This window comes from Anser cygnoides, chromosome W, assembly GCF_040182565.1.
Source record: "Anser cygnoides isolate HZ-2024a breed goose chromosome W, Taihu_goose_T2T_genome, whole genome shotgun sequence".
In the NCBI taxonomy this organism is placed as follows: domain Eukaryota; kingdom Metazoa; phylum Chordata; class Aves; order Anseriformes; family Anatidae; genus Anser; species Anser cygnoides.
Window position 1 is genome coordinate 12867584 of NC_089911.1, and position 25325 is coordinate 12892908.

At 46.9% G+C, this 25325-nt stretch overlaps 1 protein-coding gene across 3 annotated transcripts in view; it reads right to left on the minus strand.

The window, feature by feature from the left end:
* Nucleotides 1-14404, minus strand: part of LOC125179686 (kinesin-like protein KIF2A) — a 155926-nt gene extending 141522 nt beyond the window's left edge. For 2 of the 3 annotated variants that reach the window (XR_010827346.1, XM_066987374.1), the window contains exon 1: nucleotides 13725-14404. Coding sequence is in view for 2 of the 3 variants with exons in the window: in XM_066987374.1 (XP_066843475.1) it covers nucleotides 13725-13788 (64 nt within the window). In the remaining variant the exon portion in view is untranslated. The remainder of the gene's footprint in view (nucleotides 1-13724) is intronic. The other variant, XM_066987375.1, reaches the window with a different exon arrangement.
* Between the last annotated feature and the right edge of the window lie 10921 nt (nucleotides 14405-25325).

Genomic DNA, 25325 nt, shown 5'->3' on the forward strand with positions numbered 1-25325 from the left:
TGGGCTGGGATGTTAACTTTCCCTGCAGCAGCCCATACAGTGCTGTGCTCTGCACTCGTAGCTAAAACAGCAATGGTATCACACCAGTGTTGTGTCTGCTGCTGAGCAGTGCTGGCACAGCATCAGGACTCTCCCTAACTCCCCTAGGGGTGGGCAAAGATGTGAGAAAAGAAACATCACCAGGGCAGCTGACCTAAACCAACCAAAGGGATATTCCATACCATATGATGTCACACTCAGCAATAAAAGGTGGAAAAAGGAGGAAGAGGGGAGGGGTGGGCTCTCGTTGCGAAAACGTCTGTCCTCCTCCCGAACACCGGCTACGTGCGTTGAGGCCCTGCTTCAAGGACGTGGTCAAGCATCGCTCATTTGTGGGAAGTAGAGAGTAATTTCTTTCCTCTGCACTCCCACATAGCCTTTACTTGTTTTGTTTAGTTTTCCCTTTCCCCCTCCCTTTTCCCCTTTCCTTTTTTCCCCTTTAGTTAAATTGTTAATTGTTTGGTTAAATTGTTTAGTTAAATTGTTTAATTAATAATTAATAATAATCTTTCCTTAATAATTATTTTTTTCCTTTAATTAAATCATCCTTATCTCAACCCGTGAGTTGTTCTTTCCTTTACTTCTTCCCCTCCTCATCTAACGAGGGGGAGGGAGAGAGTGGTTGTGGTGTTCAGCTGCCTAGCACGGTAAAACCACCACACCATCCTCCTTATTTTGGGACAGTAGGACCTTCCACTGTCCCCTTATCCACTTAACATTCCCCCCACTGTTATGTCTGCGCAATCACTTTTAAATATGCAAGGTTAGTGGAATTTTCCACTGCGAAAACACAACTTTAATCTTACATTGTCTAGGTCATCTTAAATCACCTCCAGCACAGCTAATTCCCTCAGGTACTGGACACTATCTCCACAGTGGCCCACTTGCCTGGCTGACATATAATATCTTCCTTGAAGGGATACCTTTCCTTCACGCATGACAAGAGTCACCTCTAGAGGCTGAGGGCTCGTGCCTCTTTTCCCATCATTTTCTCAATGCCCCCTCCCCTAGAGAGGGATCCCAGCTGCTTGGAATCCCTAATTTGAGGTTACTGGCCCCGTTTTCAGCTGAAATCGACCCCACTACTTCTGAAATCTTTTCACATATCTTGCAGCTCATTCTGGGATATAAGGATCAGGTGGTAACTGCAGTGTTTATGAGATATTCCTCTTACTCCTCCTGTTCCCGTGATGGCCCTGCTTCAGAATAACCTGCCTTTTCATCTTCTTCCTCCTTCCCCTTCTCAGTAGGAGTTTCCTCCCTTACTAAACAATCTGACTTTTGCATCCATTGTTTCTTCTTGTGTATAGCAACAACTGATACCAGCACTGGTCCAGCTGCAGTGCCTGTCGTAGGGATTGGGATGGACACAGGGCCTGTCACTTTCTTGTCAGATCCAGAGACCTGCTCTTCCCCTTGAGGTTGATGAACAGTGTAGAACAAGGCTCAGTAGGCATGGGTCAGGCCCCAGCATGTTGCAGTGATTTGTGTCTCTCTGGAATTGCATTCTAGAGTGTGACAGCATACTTTCTCCAAACATTTTACTAGTTTTTCAGGATTCAGCACTTGTTAACGGGTGATGTTTTAAAACACTGGAGGTGCCCACTGTCCTAGATACTTACCCATATCCTCCAGCACACCCTGCCACTCATTACTATCCTGCCTCGGGGCAGATCCCTGGATAGTATTCTTAAATAGTTGTTTAACCTTAACCTTTAACCTAAGATGCCTAAGAAAGCTTGTTTCCTTTTTGCAATTTGCTGGAGACATAGCCATTATTTTGTTGATCACATCCATTGGGATCTAACGACGTCCATTTGTATTGGTTTTAGGTTACAAGGTTTTGGTAGCAGGAGGGCTGCAGGGGTGGCCTCTGTGAGAAGAGTCCAGAAGCTGACACATGATAGAAAAGTACCAGTTCCAGCTGGCTCCAAAAGGGACCCGCCGCTGGCCAGAACTGTGCAATAAACGATGTTGCGCCTCTGGAAGAGCATATTTAAGAAAGAGAAAAAAATGCTGCACAACAGCAGCTGGGAGAGAGAGGAGTGAGAAACAGCCCTGCAGACACCAAGGTCAGTGCAGAAGGAGGGCAGGAGGTGCTCCAGGCACCGGAGCTGAAGTTCCCCTGCGGCCTGTGGAGATGACCATGGTGGAGCACGTTGTCCCCCTGCAGCCCATGGTGTACCACGATGGAGCAGATATCCACACTGCAGCCCGTGGAGGAGCCCACAATGGAGCAGATGGATCTGACCTGAAGGAGGTTGCAGCCCATAGAGAGCCCCTGCCGGAGCAGACTCTGGACCAGACCTGTAGCCCACCCAGGAACAGGTGATCTGGCAGGAGCTGCCACCCGTGCGGGACCCATGTTGGAGCAGTTCTTGAAGAGCTGCTGCCTATGGGAAGCCCACATGTGATCAGTTCAGGAAGGACAGCATCCCGTGGGAGGGACCCCACATTGGAGCAGGGGAAGAGAGTGACCATGAAGAAGTGGCTGAGATAAAGCGTTATGGACTGACAATAATCCCCATTGCCCGTTCCCCTGAGCTGCTTGGGGGGAGGACGTAGAAGAGGGTGGATGGGGATAAGGTTTTTTTAGTTTGCTTGTTTGATATCAGTTGTGGCATACCACTTCGGTGCATTTTCCAGTTCTTATTGAAGTTTTAGCATGTCTGTCACTGTAGTACTCAGTGGTGGCATGTCTTCATTCAGGCCACGATAGTCCACTGTTAGCCTTCTCTCTCCATTAGACTTTCACACTGGTCATATGGGACTATTAAAGGTTGAGCGAGTCTTGCTGATCACTCCTTGGATCTCCAGTTGACGAATCAGCTTATGGATGGGGAATCAGGGAGTCTCTGTTGGTGCAATATTGTCACTGGTGTACTGTCATGGTAGCAACTGGCACCTGCTGTTCTTCGACCCTCAGCAACCCCACAGCAGAAGGGTCCTGCAAGAGACTGGGCAAGGCAGACACCTGTTTAATGTCCTCCATCTCCAAGGCAGCTATGCCAAAAGCCCACTGGTACCTTTTGGATCTTTGAAATAACCTTTCCCCAGATGCCAAGGATGCATAGAGCCTCCGAGCCAGTCACAATGGGGTGCTTTTGCCATTCATTCCCAGTGAGGCTCACTTCAGCCTCCAATACTTAACTGTTGAGATCTCCCTGTCATTTATGAAATACAAATGGGTTCTGGCCCTTCTGGCCCTAGCTTGATGACGTTACAGTACACTGTGCACCGGTGTCTACTAAAGCCTTATACTTCTGTGGGTCTGATGTGCCAGGATGTCAAATCCACACAGTCCAATAAATCCAGCTGTCCCTTTCTTACACCTCGCAGGAGGCAGGACCCCTCTAGTCCTCATTATAGTATTCATTACTCTGGGGGACTGCCTGATGGAGTCTGGAGCAGCAATTTTCCCAGAAGACCCCCCCTTTTGTGATGGCTTTTCCTTGCAACTCACGTACCCGTGCCTCTAGGGTCAAGGTAGATTTTCCATCCCATTTCCTCATGTCCTCTCCATGGTCACATAGGTAAAACCACAGGGTGGCACATGGTATGTACCCACTATATCCCCTTTCTTGAGCAGAGGGACACTTACGCCTGATAGCTGAGATATTGGTTCGTACAGGTTGGGAGGAAGATATATTCTCTTTAAGTTGGTGGACCTCTTGCGAAAGTTTCTCCAAAGCATTTGCTTTAAATTGGTGGACCTCTTGAGAAAGCTTCTCCACAGCTGAGACACAGATCTGTAGGGAACAAGAGAGACTTTCTTTGTACTGCCGGAGTTGTTTATTCAATTCATCCACCGTGGATTCCTCTCAGTTTCTCCAGGTCGTTACTGCCAATGAGCTGGCATACGATGATGGTGCGCTCCGTACAAACTTTATCGCGTGCACTTGACTTCATCTGAAACTTTGCATCTCTGGTCGTTGTCTAGGTCATCATAAATCACCTCCAGCACAGCTAATTCCTTTAGGTAATGGATACCTCTGTCCATGGTGTTCAACTTGACGAGTTGACATGCAACATCTTCCTTGAAGGGATACCTTTCCTTCACGCATGACAGGAGTCGCCTCCAGAGGGTGAAGACTTGTGCCCCTTTTCCCATCATTTTCTCAATGCCCGCTTCCCTAGCAAGGGACCCCAGCTGCCTGGCTTCCCTGCCCTCTAATTCCAGGCTATTGGCCTCGTTACCCCAGCATCAGAGCAGGTTCCTCATGGTCTTTCCAGGTCATTACTGCCAATGAACTAGCATATGATGATGGTGCACTCCGTACAAACTTCCGTCACATGGGTCGTGTACACTTGACTTCATCTGGAACTGTGGATATCTTTTTGTTGTCTAGGTCCCTATAAATCACCTCCCGTATGGCTAATTCCCTTAGGTACTGGATTCCCCTCTCCATAGTGGTCCATTTGCCTGGTTGACATACAAGATCTTCCTTGAAGGGATACCTTTCCTTCGCACCTGACAGGAGACACCTCCAGAGGCTGAAGCCTGGTGCTCCATCTCCAATTTCTTTGTCAATGCCTGCGTCCCTAGCAAAGGATCCCAGCCGCCTGACTTCCCTGCCCTCTAGTTCCAGACTACTGGCTCCAGTGTCCCAGCACCTGAGCAGCCAGGAGACAAGGTGCTAACCTGGACAACGGCCGAAATCGTTTTGCATATCTCGTAGCTCACGCTGGTATAGGTTTTGGGAAGTTATTGATATTTTTTCGATATCTTTATCTTCGTCTTCTTGTTCCTCTGATGGCCCAGCCCTGTCTTCTCCATACCTAATCTTAGTAGGAGTTCCCCCGCGTTCTAAACAACCTGACTTTCTCAACCATTTTTTCATCTTGGTTACAGGTGCAACTGACACTGGTACAGTCTGTTTCCCTGGATCAGCCTTGGGGCCTGTCCTAGGGCTTCGAGTGTCTGCAGAGTCTGTCACAGGGGTTATAGTCATATCAAATGCAGCTCGGTAAACATAGGCCAAGCCCCAGCACGTTGCAGTGAGTTGTGTCTCTTTGGCATTGCCAGGGTGGTGACACACCTTGTTCAAGCATTCTACCAGTTTTTTAGGATTTTGCAGTTCTTCAGGGTTGAATTTCCAAAGCAATGGAGGTGCCCACTGCTCTGGATGCCTGCCCATATCCTCCCACACTCCCTGCCACTCATAACTATCCTGCCTCGGGACAGATCTCTGGATGGCATTCCTAAGTAGTTGTTTAATGTTAAACGAAACCTGAAATATATTCAAGAGACATAACAATAAGAACATGCTGGTCTGAACATCCTAAGGATATTCAAAGTTTTGAAAAGCTATCATAACTCACCTGGAGGAGAAGAGGGAGGTGAAGGAAAAAGGGAGAATGAACAAGAGGGAAAAAAACCATCTCCCCAGTCCCCTTATACTGGGTCTGTCTGTGATGGAGTTAACTTTCCCTGCAGCAGCCCATACAGTGTTGTGCTCTGCACTGGTAGCTAGAACAGCACTGGTATCACACCAGTGTTGTGTCTACTGCTGAGCAATACTGGCATAGCATCAGGACTCCCCCTAACCCCCCCAGAGCCAGCAGGCTGGGGGTGGGCAAAAGGTGAGGAAGGAACATCACCAGGGCAGCTGACCTAAACCAACCAAAGGGATATTCCATACCATATGATGTCACACTCAGCAATAAAAGGTGGAAAAAGGAGGAAGAGGGGAGGGGTGGCTTTCGTTGCAAAAACGTCTGTCCTCCTGAACAACAGCTACGTGCGTTGAGTCCCTGCTTCAAGCATGTGGTCAAGCATCTCTTGTTGGTGGGAAGTAGAGAGTAATTTCTTTCCTCTGCACTTCCACACAGCCTTTGCTTTTTTTTTTTTTTTCCCTTTTCCCCTTTCCCTTTTTTCCCTTTAGTTAAATTATTTAATTAATAATATTTTTTCCTTAATAATTATTTTTTCCTTTAATTAAATTATCCTTATCTCAACCCGTGAGTTGTTTCTTTCCTTTTCTTCTTCCCCTCCTCTTCTGAGGAGGTGGAGTGAGAGAGCGGTTGTGGTGTTCAGCTGCCTAGCAAGGTAAAACCACCACAAACCTTCATAGGTTGGTTCCCTGATGAAAAAGGGTAATAGAATCATAGAATATCCCGAGTTGGAAGGGACCCATAAGGATCACCGAGTCCAACTCCTGGCACCACACAGGTCTACCCAAAATTTTAGACCATGTGACTGAGTGCACAGTCCAAACGCTTCTTAAATTCCAACAGGCTTGGTGCAGTGACTACGTCCCTGGGGAGCCTGTTCCAGTGTGTGACCACCCTCTCGGTGAAGAACCTCTTCCTGATGTCCAGCCTGAACCTCCCCCGTCACAGCTTGACTCCATTCCCTCGGGTCCTATCACTAGTCACTACAGACAACAGATCGGGGCCTGCCCCTCCACTCCCCCTCGCGAGGAAGCTGTAGACTGTGATGAGGTCTCCCCTCAGCCTCCTCTTTTCCAGGCTGAACAGGCCAAGTGGCCTCAGCCGCTCCTCGTATGTCTTCCCCTCTAGGCCCTTCACCATCTTTGTAGCCCTTCTCTGGACACTCTCCAATAGTTTCACACCCTTTTTGTACTGTGGTGCCCAGAACCGCACACAGTACTCGAGGTGAGGCTGCACCAGCGCAGAGTAGAGCGGGACAATCACTTCCCTCGACCGACTAGCAATGCCGTGCTTGATGCACCCCAGGATACGGTTGGCCCTCCTGGCTGCCAGGGCACACTGCTGGCTCATATTCAACTTGCTGTCAACCACAACCCCCAGATCCCTTTCTGCGGGGCTGCTCTCCAGCGTCTCGTCGCCCAGTCTGTACGTATAGCCAGGGTTGCCCTGTCCCAGGTGCAGGACCCGGCACTTGCTCTTGTTAAACTTCATGTGGTTGGTGATCGCCCAGCTCTCCAATGTGTCCAGATCTCTCTGCAAGGCCTTTCCACCCTCAGCAGAGTCCACAACTCCTCCAAGTTTGGTGTCGTAGGCAAATTTGCTCAAAACACCTTCTAGTCCTACATCCAAATCATTTATAAAGACATTGAAGAGGACTGGCCCTAAACTGGAGCCCTGGGGGACCCCACTAGTGACCATCCGCCAGCCTGATGCGGCCCCATTTACCACAACCCTTTGAGCACAAAAAGAACACATCAGCTGGCTTCCCTTGATCGACTAGATGCATTATCTTATCATAAAAGGAAATCAAATTTGTTAGGCAGGACCTACCCCTCGTGAACCCATGTTGGCTGGGACCAATGACTGCAGGTCATTTTAACGAGGGTATAATTGTCATGGGGGGTAGGTGGGGCTGGGATAACAGTGCTACCAAGCTGAGACTAGGGATAGAATGATCACTGGCATTACACCAAAAACGTGTAATTATTAATAGTTTCTGAGGTAGCGTTTGTACTGCTGAGTACAAATTTGTACTGCTGAGTACAAATACCAGATTAGTCTCATGGCCAGCAATTTTATCATATCATAAGCCAGTGTTACAGAGTACAGCAAAATAATAACCCTAAACCAGCCCCCAGAAATGATAAAAAGCATGACACGGAATACATACAGTAAATAATATGCTATACAAAACAATTCGGAAAACAGACAGCAGACCTGAGATTAAAAAAAATCAACATTGTGATTAGCAAATATTAATCTTGTCTAATGCTTATAACAACTTTGTTTTAACACGCTCTGGTTAGATCTGTTGTTATCTCAACCCTTTGTGCCCCACGTTGCGCACCAAAAGGACTGTTGTGGTTTACCCCAGTAAGCAGCAACGTACCGCAGCCATTTGCTCACATCCCCCCGCCAGAGGGATGGGGGAGATAATCTGGAGGAAAAAAAAGTAAAAGCTCATGAGCTGAGATAAAGACAGTTTAATAGGACAGAAAATGAATGGAAATAATAATGATCATAATAATAATAATAAGATAATGTTCAAAGTAAGTGATGCACAATGCAATTGCTTACCACCCGCTGACCAATGCCCATCCCCTCCCTAAGCAGCAGTTCCCCTCCACTCTGGCCAGCCACCCCATATTAATTGTTCAGCATGATGTCATATGGTATGGAATATCCATTTAGCCAGTTTGGGTCAGATGTCCTGGTTCTGTCCCCTCCCAGCTTCTTGTGCATTGGCAGAGCAGTATGAGAAAGTGAAAAGTCCTTGACTTACTTAGTGTAAGCACTGCTCTGCAACGACTAAACAATCAGTGTGGTATCAACATTATTCTCATCCTAAATCCAAAACACAGCACCATAGCAGCTTCTATGAAGAAAATTAACTCTATGCCAGCTGAAACCAGGCCAGGCACGAAGGATTTGAGATGACGACACATTTGACTCGAGTGTGGGGTGTGCTAGACCAAATATAGCAGCTGTGTGGTACTTAGCTGCCTACCAGGGTTAAACCACAATAGAGCTATTGATACAAAATACAGAAGGCCTACATAAATACCTCATAAACAGCAAGTTACAGTGAAAATCTGTTTATTGCATATCATGAGCTGAATGCTTATAAAGCCGTTTTAAGAATGACACAGTAAACTTAACACATCCTCCTGGTCAAAACTTCTGTAAGGAACAGTGCCCAGAAATTCTGGATGGAACAAGATGAGGACCTACACTGGATAAGTAAGTCTAAATGTTGGTCCCATTAGTTCTACCAAAAGTAGCAAACTTGACGACTTGATGCCCTGTGTGTGATCCGGCCATTACGGAAAGACAAAGACACATTGTACCAGTATGGCTTACATAGGGATTAGGTAGTGAGGTCAACTGATTTAAATGTGGTAACAAAAAAAAGTCTTAATCACAGGGAAAGAACAGATATATGTCACCAAAGGAACGAATAAAAGCACATTGCCATTTAAATATACCCTCAAGAGCTTGTAAAATAGGGTGTCTACCCAATCCTGAACAGAATTCTTATAGTGTCATTATACCTTCTATCTTACTATAAAATCATTGTTGCTATTGGGAGCTGCACAAAAATGTCAAGATCGTCATATGGGATTACACAAAACACAGAGGACTGTATAGACCTCTCAACATCAACAAACATCAATTTCACCGAAGTTGAGCTTTAAAGAAAAAAAAAAAAACACCCTCACAGCCCTTACTGTTACAAAAAAAACATAGTCTCCTTTGTTTTTGAAGGTTAAAGAGTTATGATGATGTTTTGGCAAGCCTAAGGAGAGAGGAGCTGCCAGTAGTTTTTTGGACTAGATGGATTGTCTTTGACCATGACCAGTTCCAGCTGCTTCAGAGACAAGTGAAAAAAATTCCTAAGAGGCAATTACAAAATAACGCAGCCACAGACAAGATTTCTTCCTGTCTCCCATCAGTTGGAGGTGATTTAAACTACAAACTCAGGTAGAACAGAAACTACCTTTTACGATTGCCGGTGTAAATTTTTTAAGCTTTAAGTATAGAATTGGATATTCCTACCATCCCTACCAACATCCTCCTTAAAATTCTGCTAGGCTTCCAGCATCCATGTCCTCTGGTAACATGTTCCACATGATAACTGTTCCTAATTTATTCTCCTTTATCATTTTTAAGTTTTCTCTTTACAACACTGACAGTTCTCAAGTTCGTTTCTTTCCCATAATACAAGAACACAAGCTCGTGATCTTTCTTTTTAAACACCATTTGATGGTTAATCCCTAAAAAAATAAGAAATAAGAAACAAATCACCATTTTTCTTTTCCTGGAACTTCCATCACATCTTCAGTTGCTCTTCCCAATTACTGGAATGTCCCTTCTCATGCCTGTTACATTATTTCTAACATAGTGAGACCACCACTGTATTCCCCCCTCCCCTTTCCAAATGAGCAAATATATAATTAATTTCTCTGTTCTTCTAGGTAGCATTTCAGATTTGCAAAGACAGAGAGAATAGGATCATAGACTCATAGAAAGGTTTGGTTTGGAAGGGACCTTTAAGATCATTTAGTTCCAAACCCCGGCCATGGGCAGGGACATCTCCCACTAGATCAGGTTGCCCAAAGCCCCATCCAACCTGGCCTTGAACATTTCCAGGGATGAGGCACCCACAACTTCTCTGGGCAACCTGTTCCAGTGCTTCAGCCTGAGGAAGAAAAGGACAGAACATGACTGGACTGGAAACGTAAAGGAAAAATACCAATCAGCCTACTAAAGGTCTGCAGGGCATAAGACTGATTTATCCTATTTCAGCAAAAGACTGAACTAATGAAAAAAAAAAAGTGAGATATTATTTTTCCAAATGATTATGTAGGTCTTTGTCATCATTAATTGGATAATGCACAAGAAGTGGAGATATGGGTATAAGTTCACTTGCAAAGCAGTGGGCTATTATTATTTTAGTAAAGGGAATTTATCATCAGACAAATGTCCATATTTAGACCTCAAAAAGGAACATCTTCTGGACAGAATGAAACTCTTACAGCTGGTCTTGCAGCTATGTTCTGGCCCACTCTCTAGTGCTCTAGCTCTTCTGTGTGATAAGGCACATTTTTCAAGACTGGAAATGCAGTCCATTGTTAGCAATTCACAACCTAAAATGAATGAGTTCTTTCCTGTTTCCAAGACAGACTATCAAGGCATATTTCAAGCAACATACATAAATTATACTGAAATAAGTAGTAAATTTCAGTATCAGAAATTATTATAAAAAGCCAAACTAGCTGACCACCTAATATGCTTTTATATTACATGAATATAACGAGTTATCCCATGTAATTATAACTGGAAATATTATCTGTAACTCTAGACAACATTTATACCAATGTTTACCCACTGAGAAAAAACAGATACACAGCAAGCAACTCTGCAGCGTCAGTCCTCAAAAATGTTGTTTTTTATCCAAACCCTAGTTTTCATGTGGTTTTGGTCATGAGTTCTAACAGTGGCTTTCACTTGTAAATCTATTTTTATTCAGTCCTATAAGAAATCTTTCATGAAACACTTAAACCTAATTAGAACTTGTCAAAATGACAGAATATGTAAGTCACTTTTATTTCCAGAATGTTCTGGTCTCATTCTCACATTTAATGTGTTTTACATCTCTTTGCAATTTTGTTGTAGTAAACAAGTACAAATTTTAACAGTGATGTTTTACCAAAAATGTTATTCTCCTATTTCTTCTTTTTATTTAAAGAAAAATACTTATCTGGAATTAATAAAGCTCTGTATTCAGAAAAGCATTTAGCATAGTTGTGGACAGATGGGAAGAAGTGCATACTTTTAAAAATGACACCATTAACAAAGTAAACATTTTATTCAGCAAATAAACACTTAGATAAGGAAATTTTAATGAACTATTATACTTACCTCTCAAAACAATATTTAGCTTAAAAAAATGATTTCCTACAGACAAGACAATGTGAAAAAAAGCGCAGACTGACCAACAAACTGCTTTCTCAAGAAGATTCTTAAACAGCTTAAATTGTGCTTTCAACCTAGGGTAGCTGGTATGATACACAGCCCTGATTCTACCTGGGTTACAGGTCTGAGTTCAGCAGATCCAGGTAGCTCACTGTTGTTGAAGGAGAAGATCAAACTTCACATTCCATCCCAGCCATGCATTTCCTACACACTGACACTTTTGGGGTCACAGACCCTCTGAGAGTCATTTGAACTCACTAATGCTGAGGAAACCTATCACATCCATAAGTTTGCTAATTTAATGCAATTAATGCATTAAATAATCTGGAAAAAAACACATTGACTACAATGGATGGGAGAGAGAGTTTGTAGGAACAATGCAGCTGACAGAGGCACACTCCACTTGTTAGAAACAGACAAATCAATCTTGATTGCCTGCGCAACCACAGCCCAGGTTGGTAACCTACCTTCTGAAAGGCAAAGCAATCTAAATGCAATCTAGTGTGGGCTGTACTTCGATATTTGTCTCAAAATGCTCCTTTCTGCATACCTAGGGATATCTCCTCCACCAGTCTCAATGGAAAACAAGCAAACATCACAATAGCCGGAACCCACTAACCTTGGTACAACACTGTACTGTGGTTACTCACACAAAGATCAAACTAACAAAAATGCTCAACAGTTTGCACAACTGTTGTGAAAATATCCTCCTAGTATATTACTGATGTGTAATATATTTAATATGCTGCATCACATATGTGATACAGCAAAATATGTGAATCGTTAACAGTAATGAAAATAAGTATTATGTTCAAGTTACTGTTCTCACTTCTGATTTTAGAAGTGAGCAGAACCCTGCAACGTGGAAAATGCAGCAAAGCATTCTCATCCCTTATTTTCCAAAAGATATATAAAACAGTCAGTTACATGTATTAGAAGTTGACACGGGCCTCAGAAAAATAGTTTTACAAGCTGCTACAGTGAGGTTTTCTGAAACCTCAAACAGAGATCTGCAGGAGTTATGCACCTATCAGATTCTTCACATGACACACAAGCCATTAAGCACAAATTGAGGGGTTAGGTTTAATACAGCATCCAGCTAACACTGAGCATTTGATTTTTATTGTAGGGTTGAACTGTACTATGGGACTTAGCTGCATGAAGACTTGCTGCTCATTTCTTGCCTCATGACAAAATCATGCTAACTTCAGTGCTTTTGACCTTCGGGTCTTTCTTCCATTAAAATCATTTGATTATTCTTTAGCAAGCTCCTGAACACTGAAGAAAATAAAAGACTTTCCAGAAAATGTGAGAAGAACCCTACCCTGGTTTAGTAGGTTTCATAGATCTCACAGAGGCCAGGAACAGATGACATATTCCCACTCAAATTAAAGAGCTGAAGTCCCGAGTGACCTGCCTTTCAGTCAGTGAACTTCCCATTTCAGTTCTCCCCATCCAGACAAATAGTTAGCACACTAAATGTGACACACACACATCCTTTATTCACGTGTATTCCTAGACAGCAACATATACGCTCCTGCCAGGAGATGCTGGGCAAGATGACAAACACTGGATCCCCAACAGAGAAAATAACAACTCAGGCATAAACAGCAAGCACTCTTCTTATATTTTAACCATAAAGAACATCTGAAATAATACCATCAAGCTTTCTGTCACGTGATGGAAGTGTTCAAAGGCATTTCTGTCAGTGTATACTGTAGTGTAATTTTTTGAGAACACAGCTCGTACGCCAGAGAAAACAAAGTTATTTCTTTACATTAAAGCCCCTTCCTCCCTCCGTCATCTAATCCCCTCCCCTAAGGCCCTCCCACCTCCATGCCAAAGCTTCCCCAGGCCCTCCTCCCCCAACCACGCCCTTCTCCCCCCCATCACCTCATCGCCCCCATCCAAACCCACCCCACGCGTCTCGTTACCCACCTTAGACCTCTCCCCTCCCCCACCAGCCCAGCCCATCCACGCTTCCCTCACGCGTCCCCCTCTCGTTCACCTCACCTTTCTCCCCCCACATTTCAACCCTCTACCCCTGCCACCGCCCCTCCCTTCCTCCTCCCAGCGCTGCCGCAGCCTCCCCGTCCCCAGCGGCCGCCGCTCGCAACCGCCCTCCACCGCCGAGCACGAGCGCTCTCCTGACAACCGCAGCGCGAGCCAGGCCCGGCCCCTCCCTGACCCCACGCACACAATGGACTCCGCAAGCAGCCTCCTCCCCGATCCCCGCTGCGCACTGGGGCGGCGGTGCCCAGCCATGGGCTGCGGCCGCTCCCACAGGCCCCTACCGCCGGCCAACCCCCACTGACCATCGCTGCGCTTGATCTCCACGTAGATTCCTATCTGGATCTTGCCGAAGTTGGCCGCTGCCATCGCTTCATGGGGCAGCCGGGGAGAGCGGAGGCGCTGCCGACCAGACACGCAGGAGGTGGAGCAGGCGCGCGCGCACAGCAGCGGCGGCAGCTCTGGGAAAGGTGGGCGGACGGGAGGGAGGAAGAGACGGGGAGAGGGAGGAGGGGGGAAGGGAAAGAAGGCAGCAGCCGGATACAACAGGCGTCAGGAGCTGTTGCGCCTGCGAGCTTCGTCGTGGCGTCACGGCGGGACTGGCTTGGGGTGGGGGCTGAAGCGTCGTCACTGCCTTCTTCAGCCGTCTGCGGTCTTCTCCTCCCCCTGCTGCGGAGGAAGGGGACGCTGGACCCGCGCGCCTGGGTTCCCCGCCGCGCACCCTGGCACTGGGGCACCCGAGGCGAGGCTGCTTGTCTGGCGGTTCCCAGTGTATCTGCCCCGCGGCTGCAGGGCCACGCGTGGTGAGCTCCGCCTCTCCCGCGCCCTCCTCCCCACTCTCCGTGCCGCAGTGCTCCCTCGCAGCCGCCCTTCGCGGGTGTCACACGATGGGCGCTCCCACTGCGTGGGGGGCCGACGCCCGGCGAGAGAGCCGTGCTCCGGGGCCGGACCGGGACGAGGTCATCGCGGCCGCAGGGCGGCTGTGCTAGCCTATACCTCTCGCACCTGTCCCCGGCTTGCAGACAGGCGCCCGTGTGGCACCAGACGGTGGCTGAGCTGCTCTGAAGTTTTAGTGTAATAGCTTAATTTACCTCATGTCTGCTCGTAGAGGTCCCTTGTGCCAAGTGGAGCAGCTTAAAAGGATGCTTTGTACTTGCTCCCCAACCTGCCAGCAGCTTCAGTCCAAGTAAGGCTGACACAGTGAAAACTCAATAACCAAAGTTATTAAGCAGGTATTCTTTGTTACAGCACCGGGTGTGTGGGGGATAGTTCTGCCTAACACACACACACACTAAGGGTTACTGACAGTGTGCTTATATTAGTGGGAAAAATACATATTCATTTCATTTCCCGTGAGTCTCCTGCATATTCATCAGGTCTCCGAAGAATCATTAACATAGGTTTCCGCCCCTGTTCGCATGCGTACTGGAGTCCTTAAGTGGTCCTCCAGCGCACTCTGGTGGTCTTTTGATGAAGGCCAGAAGTCTTCCTCGCTGCTAAACTCCTGATCCTTCCTTTCTTTGACAGACTTCAGCAGTCAAGCCAGTTCTTGCTGGTTCCATTATCTATGCATACAGTCTTTTACTCCCTTATCTTTGGGGTCGTTAACATACAACTGTGCTAGCTAAGACCTACAGAATCAACATCCTTTATCTTGTTCCCTGTCTCAAGGCCATGGTGACAACAGCATCCATCTATCCCCACCTCATGACTGCCCCATGCACTTGTACCACTTTAATAGGAACAAAACACACTTCATGTTCCTCATTTCCTTACAGTGGCTCCTGTACCTCAAGCAAGGCACTTCATTAGACATTGTCCCTTGGGTTTCTCCTGCAAGGGTGGTTCCTAACCCGACGAAGCCACCACGGGTTTAAAATTGCCTTTCCTGCACAGCTTTCTAGTCACCTTGAGCAGCAGCACAATTAATACTCCTAAACACACATCTTTGCCCAGCAAAGCCAGTCTATTAAAACTAATTCCCCAATCCAAGCTCCAGCTGGTAATACATAATGAAAGCTGACACCTTGCCACCCTTCTTGAGAGCTGCAAGCTCCCCGCAGCCCATCACCCTCTTTCCCTCATGTCTTCACCCTGCTTCTGCTTTCACTATGCTGAAAGCAGAGCGAGTCAGTCAGAGATTTATGGCTCCCAATTCCTGCAGGCTTTCAATATACTTTTGTATAAATCTATGCAAAAGAGAGCCAGAAGTTGAACTGACAAAAAGAAACAACAGCAACTGTCTGGCACAACTTAATTGTTATTTATATTGCCTCTGACTGGTATAAACAACCCTTTTGATGAACTGCCAAGGAAAAATAAAAGATGAGTGAAAGTTTAACAATTTTATTTTTGATGTTTAAAAACTGGGTCTTATTCTCTTATTCTTGCCCAGCTTCATTTTTTACACAAGAAATTTAGGTCTGAATCACTGTATTCATGGAAGGCATTCCTTACTACAGTTATGCTGGAATTATGATACTAAAAGCAGCAAGCAAGATCCAAGAAAACTATTTTGGCTTTCTAGTTTGGTCACTATCCATTTAATTTACACTACTGACAAACACAAAGAAATGCTACTTTGAAAAAGATCAGATGCCTTTAAGAAAGCCTCTTCTAAGTATAAAAGTTAAAGATATGCATGTTCTTTTAAAAATGTAGCTGTTTTTGAATTAAAACCAAATGCAACAAATGGTTTAAACAAACAAATATTAGACATATTAAAGCTGAATGAAAAAAAAATCTTCTACTCATTATAATTCCATGGCACTTCAGTGATGTGGACTGAACAATGTTCTTCCTGCACAATTTCTACTACATAGACTTATCTTTTATAATTCAGCTTTGTCTTGGAGAAGTACCCACATTAGACTTGGATAGCCACTCTTTTGTCTCTGTGTAACAGTTAAATTTATCATAGAATATCCTGTGTATACTTCAACTTTCATCCTCCACTATTAGTCCTGAAGACAGAAATGCCTATCTCCAAAATCCATCCTCTCAGAACCCCTGCTTGCCCTTGTCCCTGTATTAGTCCCACCTCAAACAGCATGCCCGTGTCCCTTGTCATGCTGTCCACTCTCTACACATTCGCAAAGTTTCTCAAGGTCCCACCCACACAGCTGCAGGACTCCCCTTCCTCCTCTACAGCCATAGGCAGCCCCTGTTGTCTGCAGCCCTTGACTCACAGAATCACAGAATCGAAGGGGTTGGAAGAGACCTCGAAAGATCATCGGGTCCAATCCCCCTGCCAAAGCAGGTTCCCTAAAGCAGGCTGCCCAGGTAGGCATCCAGACGGGCCTTGAATATCTCCAGAGGAGACTCCACAACCTCCCTGGGCAGCCTGTTCCAGTGCTCCGTCACCCTCACCATGAAGAAGTTCTTTTGCATGTTGGTGCGGAACTTCCTGTGATCCATTTTGTGGCAATTGCCCCTTGTCCTGTCCCCACAAACCACTGAGAAGAGGTTGGCCAAATCCCTCTGTCTCCCACACCTCAGGTATTTATACACATTGATGAGATCCCCTCTCAGTCTTCTTTTCTCCAGGCTGAACAGACCCAGGTCTCTCAGCCTTTCCTCATAGGGAAGATGCTCCAGGCCCCATATCATCTTTGTGGTCCACCGCTGGACTCTTTCCAGGAGATCCCTGTCTTTTTTGTAGCGGGGAGCCCAGAACTGGACACAGTACTCCAGGTGAGGCCTGATCAGGGCAGAGTACAGGGAGAGGATCACCTCCCTTGACCTGCTGGCCACACTCCTTTCAATGCACGCCAGGATCCCATTGGCCCTCTTGGCCACGAGGGCACACTGATGGCTCATGGTCAACCTGTCGTCCACCAGGACCCCCAGGTCCTTCGCCTCAGAGCTCCTCTCCAGCAGGTCGTCCCCCAGCCTGTACTGATATGTCCGGTTGTTCCTTCCCAGGTGCAAGACTCTACACTTGTTCTTGTTAAACCTCATTTGGTTTCTTCCTGCCCAGCTCTCCAGCCTGCCCAGGTCTCGCTGAATGGCAGCACAGCCTTCTGGCGTGTCAGCCACTCCTCCCAGCTTTGTGTCATCGGCATACTTGCTGAGGGTGGACACTATTCCCTCATCAAGGTCTTCAATGAAGATGTTGAACGAGACTGGACCCAGCACCAACCCCTGGGGAACGCCGCTAGTCATAGGTCTCCAGCCGGACTCTGCATCGCCGATCACCACCCTCTGAGCTCGGCCAGTCAGCCAGTTCTCAACCCACCTAACTGTCCACTCCTCTATCCCACACGTTCTCAGCTTTGCTATCAGGATGTCATGGGAGACAGTATCAAAAGCCTTGCTAAAGTCAAGGTAGATGACATCCACTGCTCTCCACCCATCTACCCAGCTGGTGATGCCATCATAGAAGGCAACGAGGTTGGTCGAGCAGGATTTCCCCTTGGTGAATACATGCTGACTACTCCTAACCTTCTTCTCTTCCAATTGCTTGGAGATGGCATCCGGAACAAGCTGTTCCAACACCTTTCCAGGGACAGAGGTGAGACTGACTGGCCTGTAGTTTCCCGGATCCTCCTTCTTGCCCTTCTTGAAGACGGGAGTGACACTGGCTATCCTCCAATCTTCAGGCACCTCTCCTGTTCTCCAGGACCTTTCAAAGATGATATAGAGCAGTTCGGCAATAACCTCTGCCAACTCCCTTAGCACACGTGGATGCATCCCATCGGGACCCATGGACTTGTGTGTGTTGAGCCAACTCAGACACTCCCGAACCACGCTCTCGTCAACCACAGGGGAGCCCTCCATTTCCCAGCCTCTTTCTGCCCCTGCCAGGGTTGAGGAGTCCTGGGGAGGAGTCCTTGAAGCAAAGAATGAAGCAAAGAAAGCATTCAGTATCTCCACCTTCTCAGCGTCCCCTGTTACCAGGACACCCTCCTCGTTCAGCAAGGGACCCACATTATCCCTAGTCTTCCTTCTACTGTTTACATACTTAAAAAAACCTTCTTATTATCTGTTATCTCTTTTGCAAGCCTCATCTCTAGGTGGGCTTTAGCCTTCCTCATCGCGTCCCTGCAGGCCCTGACAACACTTCTATATTCCTCCCAAGAGGACAGGCCCTTTTTCCACATTTCATAGACCTTCCTCTTCCTTTTGGTCTTACCGATGAGCTCCTTGCTCATCCACGCAGGTTTCCTGCCCCCCTTCCCCAATTTCCTACTCTTCGGGATGCACCGATCCTGACCTTGGAAGAAGTGCTGTTTAAATATAGCCCAGCTCTCACAAGCACCCTTGCCTTCTAGCAATCTAGCCCATGAGATACTCCCAAGCAGGTTCCGGAAGAGGTCGAAGTTGGCTCTTCAAAAGTCCAGGGTAGCAATCCTGCTTTTAGCCTTACTTCCTCCACCAAGTTCCATCTTGAACTCCACCATCTCATGGTCGCTGCATCCCAAGCTTCCCCCAACCTTCACATCCCTAACAAGCCCATCCCTGTTGGTAAGGACAAGGTCCAGAAGCACTCCCTGCCTCATCGGCTCCTCCACCACCTGCGTCAGAAAATTGTCTTCAACTCATTGCAGGAACCGTTTGGACTGAACGTGCCTGGCTGAGTTGCTTACCCAACAGATGTCTGGATAATTGAAGTCCCCCATGAGAACCAGTGCCCGGGATCGTGAGGCTACTTCCAGCTGCTTGTAGAAGGCCTTGTCGACCTCCTCCTCCTGATCTGTTGACCTGTAGTACACCCCCACAACAGTGTCCCCCATTCCAGCCCACCCCTTCTCACCCACAAGCTCTCCACTTGTTCTTCACCCTCCCCCAGGTGGAGCTGGGTACACTCTAATTGCTCTCTCACATAAAGGGCAACCCCACCCCCTCACTTCCCCAGCCTGTCTCTCCTAAAAAGGACATAGCTCTCCATGACAGCGTTCCAGTCATGCGAGCTGTCCCACCACGTCTCTGTGATCACAACGAGATCGTGGCCCTGCGACTGAACACAGATCTCGAGCTCATCCTGTGTATTTCCCATGCTTCGCACATTGGTATACAGGCACTTGAGGGAAGCAGCAGGCGCAGTTACCCCTGGAGGGACGCAAGAAGAAGATTCCGGACGGGGTATTGGGATCATTACCTTCTCTGAGGAGCCCTCGGACAATCCTATGGGACAACTCAGAGGTTTTTCCCTACTATCTTCAACAGTGACAGCAGTGACAGCTTCCCCCAGCCCTTGTCTGTCACTTTTAGCTCCCTTCCCTTCCCCCGTCAAACCTAGTTTAAAGCCCTGGTAATCAGCCCAGAGAGCTTGCTCCCCAACACTCATGTGCCCCACTTGCTGAGTTGGAGTCGGTCAGCAGCCCACATACCCGGCTTCTCAAAGGCCTGCCCAAGATCAAAATACCCAAATCCTTAGTCCAGACACCACCCCCTCAGCCAGTCGTTCACCTGTCCCATTCTCCTCCTTCTTTCTGGGTCCCGGTCACCCAGCGGGAGGACAGAGGAGAACACTACCTGCACCCCCGATCCCTTCAACAACCTTCCCAGGGATGCAAAGTCCTTTTTAGTATTCCTCATTTTTCTAGTTGCAGCTTCCCAGGATCCAACCTGAATGACAACAAGAGGATAGTAGTCCTTCGGTTTAATGAGCTGTGGCAGAGCCTTCCTAACATCTCTGACACATGCCCCAGGAAGACAGCACACCTCTCTGGATAGATTATCTGGGTGACAAATGGGAGCCTCAGTGCCCCTCAGCAAGGAGTCTCCAATCACTAAGACTCTCTGCTCTTTTTTTGTGGCACTGGTTGTGATGCGGTGCCCCGTCCGGCCCCGATCCCTATGCTCAGTACTTCCCCCCAATCTTGGCACGCTTCTCAGGGTTGTTTCCTGGATTCTGACTACTGTCCAGACCCTCAACCTCTTCCTTTTCCTGCCTGAGAGTCTCAAATCTATTACCCAAGGACACCGTGGGGGTTGGTGGCACCGTGGGTGTCGGGGGCAAATGTCTCTTTCTGCTTCGAGCTGAGACGAGGGTCCATCCCCTTTTCTCTTGTGGGCAGTCAAGCCCTCTGTCCTGCATGTGATCAGCTGGGTCAGCTACTACCCCTTGCAGGGACTTAGGAGGGGGCTGCTTGGCATCAGCAGGGGCAGGTTGACACCTCCTATCTCTCACCCTCAGAGACTCCCAGGAGCCCCTCAGGCTGCTGCTTTCTCGCTGCAGCCCAGCCACCTGCTTGAGGAGTTCCTTAAGCAGGGCACACCTGCACCCATGACAGCCCTCTCTTCCCTCAGGACCCAGGTGGGTCTCCAGATTCCGGAGCTCCCCACAGTCACCTGTCTGGACTGCCACTTCCCCCATCAGGGGATCCATCTGAGTGCCCACATGAGCCCAGAGAGGCAGTATCTCCTCCGTTTGGGTTGCCGCCTCGGACCGGCTGCTGCGACAGGTGCCCACCATGGTGAATTCTAGGAGCAACGAGGCAGAGTTCCCCGAGGAGAGGAGGGGAAGAGAAAGGGAGGTGGGAAAAGGAGGAGAGGATCCTCCTCGCACTCCTCCCTGCCCCACCTGAAATGCCCAGCGCAAACTGCCTGCGCTAACTGCCTAGCCGGTCCTGTTAACTGCCTGCGCTAACTGCCAAGCCGACTCCATGGCTTCATCTTTCCGGAGCGTCAGCATAAGTGTGGGCACCTTCAAGATCTACTCTGTTCACTACTTTTTGTGGTTCCTTTTCTACTACTCCCCTTTGCCACTCATCTTCATGTCTCATATCCTATCACCAGTGTTGGTTCAACTCAGCTCCTCATCCTGACTGTCCCCCCTTCTCCCAGTGTTAGACCTGGCATGACATACTCTGGATAGTGGCTTCAGCAGGAGTAGGACCTGGAGCAGCATGGGCTGCTGCTCCCTCCTCCCTTGTTTGTGCACCTCCAAAGTCCTGGTCCCAGGTGCTGGTGACTCCCAGTGCTCTCTACTGTGTACAGTCAGCTTCTCAGTAAACGCTCATATTTGGCTATGTCTCTAAATGAAGGAGGAAAATAAAATATGTAAGGTAGCATTTCTGTGGAAACTTTTGAATTTCCACTTTCACATGTCGTCATCAGAGTGAAGAAAAAAGAGCTTAGGCTGACTGTCAAACTTATTTGGATTTTTAAGTCTAGGACTGAGGGAAGACATGGTTTTATTTGTAAATCGAGCAACTGCACCTGGGAGCTGCTGGGATGTGACAAACATGGGAGCCAGTAACGCTGTTTTCATGGTGCTGTTTTGGAAGAAATCCTCGCATGACTGGGTCCCCAGCAAAATGAAGGTGGTGCTCTGGGAAGCTGAGCAGATACAAAAGAAGAGCTTGTTTTCCTCTTTCCCCATCACTGACCTTTCCTGTAGCCAAAGCAGCGTGATATAGCTTACACCAGAAGATGGACTTTCCTAAAAGATGTCTTACCATGTTGGCCCAGTGCTGCAGTACCCACCAGGGAAACGTGGTATGCACTTTCCATTGAAAGGTAAGGACAGGAGTGGGAAACCGGTGGAGAACATCGGATATGTGTGAGGGCTTTTGGAGGCCACTTTATCTTCTCTGGTTGCTCTATGCTGCCTCCATAAAGCAAACAAGCCAGAGTCTGAAACTGTGTCCCTAAATCTACTTCAAAATCACAAGTCACCAGCTGGCAGATGATTATAGTTTATGGCCTTTCTTCCATCAAGCTAATGGAACTTTTGAAATTAATTAATAGAATCCTGAATAGGATCCTGGAAAGGATCCTGAAAAAATCCCAGAGCCTTGTTTTATTTCTAAATTAACACATTTTTCAGTGAGATTGGAGATACAGACCTCAGTACTGCCCTCAGTTATACCCACATACCCCAGAGGGGGGTATGATTGGGGGGAATGATTTCCCCAATAACTGATGGCAGAATATGACATGCAATGATCTGCATGTTCCTTCTCCATAAGATGGAAAATGTCAGCAAAAATGGACATTTTGTATCTCTTCATATAAAAGATGTGTGACTCATTCTATTCCTCTTTTAACTATTTCATATTTACTGTTTTATAAAGTTAGGCTGGGCATAGGTGTCCTCAACAGGTACTTAAAAGCTGCACTTGCTAAAACCTGACAATTATTACTTCAGTCACAACTTGCACAATCACTGAGACAGCAGCAGAGAAAGAAGAAATTTTAAACTCTTTTGGATGTCAGAATTTCAAAGCAGAAACCTGTCTTTGGTGATATCAGTGTGTACTGGGTCTGGGTGGGATGGAGATAACTTTCCCTGCAGCAGCCCATATAGTGCTGCGCCCTGCACTTGTAGCTAGAACAGCATTGGTATCACACCAAAGTTTTGTCTATTGCTGAGCAGTGCTGGCGCAGCATCAAGACTCCCTCCAAACCCCCCAGAGCCAGTAGATTGGGGTTAGGCAAGATGTGGGGAGGGGACATCACCGAGGCAGCTGACCTAACCGACCAAAGGGATATACCATATGACGTCACACTCAACAATAAAAGGTGGGAAAGGGGAAGGAGAGGGGGATGATATCTAGTTTGTGGATGATATCAGGAATGGTACTTCCTTCTTCTTTCCCTGTGGGCTAATTACAGCAGCTTTTGAGTATTTTGAACATCCGTGGGTAAACAACACACTCCTATTGCTAGGCCTGCAGAATGTGTTACTTTTTTCCTAAGGTTAAACAATTAGTTAAGAATACCACCCAGGAATCTGCCCCGAGACAGTGTGGTGGTGGGTGGCAAGATGTGCGGAAGGATATGGGCAGGTACCTGTCACGGTTGTCTCCTCCGATGGTTTTGAACTTCACCCCTGAACAAGTGCGAAAACCTAAATAACTGATAGAATGCTTGAAAGACGTATTGGCAACGCCAGAGAACTCCAGCTTGCTGCACTGTGCTGGGGCCTGGCCTGCGCCTATCAAATGGTAGTTAACACTACCCAGCACCCTCAAGGGAAGGAGGAGGTCTCTGAATCCAATGACCAAGATAACACACACTGTGGCTAACCCAGAGGGCCAACCATCCGCAGTATCATTCTCCCCCATAGTCAAGACAAAACAATGGAAGCGGAAGTCAGCTTGTTTAGTAAGGGAAGAAGCTCCTCCTAAGAAGTTTCAGGAGGGAGAAGTGGAAGAGGCAGGCAGCTCTAAAGCAGAGCCATCACAAAAACAGGAGGAAGAAGAGACAGGAATCATAAACAAGTCAGAAATCACCCAATCCCTATTCCTGAGTGAGTTGTGAGATATACGAAGGGATTTCTGCTGTCACCCAGGTGAGCAAATTCTCTCCTGGCTGCTTCGATGCTGGGATAACAGGGCCAATAGCATGGAATTAGAAGGCAAGGAAGCAGAATAGACAGGATCCCTCTCTCTAGGGAACGGGTCTTTGGTAGAGAGAGAGTGTGAGAAATACCTCAGTAATTTTCTCAGACAGGGTCTTCTGTGAAGCTATTTTATTCACGATTGCGATGGTGGGCATCCTGCAAAAAAGACTGTACAGCAAAATTATATCATAACCTTATATTCCCTATTACCCAAGGCTTGATCCTGCACGTTTCCTCATTGGCTGAGTACTACAGGTTCACAAACTACTCGATGTATATAATATTACTATATCATAGGTGTACAATTTTATTTGACCAACCATTAATTTCTCCTTTTCTTTTTTTTTTTCCTTCTCCTGTGTCTAGAGGGCCTGTGATTTTTTGTTTTTACTGATTTTGCACAGCTCGTCCTGTTTTTATTAGCTATCCTCCTTATTTTGGGACAGTGGGACCTTCCCCTTATCTGCTTAACATACTCCCCACTGTTATGCCACTGTTATGCCTGCACAATCACTTTTGAATATGCAAGGTTAGTGGAATTTTCCACTGCAAAAACAGAACTTTGTTTCTCACAATTCCCCCCCCCTTCTTTTCTTAATCCTATTGTTGTTTTTGCACCTCTTCACATCCCCCAGTCTTGAGTTTTTCCAACATTAGGGCACAATATTTTTCTTCGGATGTCATGGGGGATGACAGATACACAATGCCATTATTACTAGAACACTAACAAATAGTCGCTTGAGACAATCCCATCCAGGCAACCACGAGGTCAATTTTTCCCAAATGTCTCTAAATCCCCACGAAGTGTCATCTTGGGCCACCTCATGCAAGATCTTGGTTTTCTCCCAAATATTTCTGAGATCAGTCTCAGTTCGCCCCGTTTGGTCTACATACATACAGCAACTGGCATTAATTATAGTGCGAACCCCTCCTTGCAAGGCCAGTAATAAATCCATTACCAGTAGATTCTGGAATACCATCTTTGACAGACTTGTTACCTCCTCTTGCAGTGCCTGGATCGCATCCAGAGTGCTATTTTCTAATTCTTTGACTACAGATGAGATATTCACAATAGATTTTCTAATTCATTCACCCCTAACCAAGGGATAAACCACCTCATGAACCTGTGAAATGCCATTCCTCTCTCCACTAGAGGATTAATTGAAGTCCTCTTGATTCTGCATAGGTGGGTCTCAAGGAGGCCTGTGCTTTGGCTTTGCATATCCTCAATAATGGCTATGTTCAGACTTATTGCCCCCAGGGTGCAAGCTCCCTTCCATCCTAGGGGCAACACTTTCCTGGCCCTATTACCACATAACCAATACCACCCTTTCCCATTCGGGACTGGCCATCCGGTTAGTGTAACGATTCCCGTACTGTGTTTGGTGTGCATTATATATATTAGCACTCCCATAATTACCATATTTGGTACAGTATGGATAATTCCTTACCTCACAAGTAACATTTCCACACCCAGGGTCAGTATTACTGCCCCCTGAATTTCCATCAGTATGAAGAATGATATACATACTAACATAAAAACTGGAATCCCCTGGGGACACTCTAATTCTATGTAATCTGACTCTTTTCCCCAATTACACATGGTATTCAT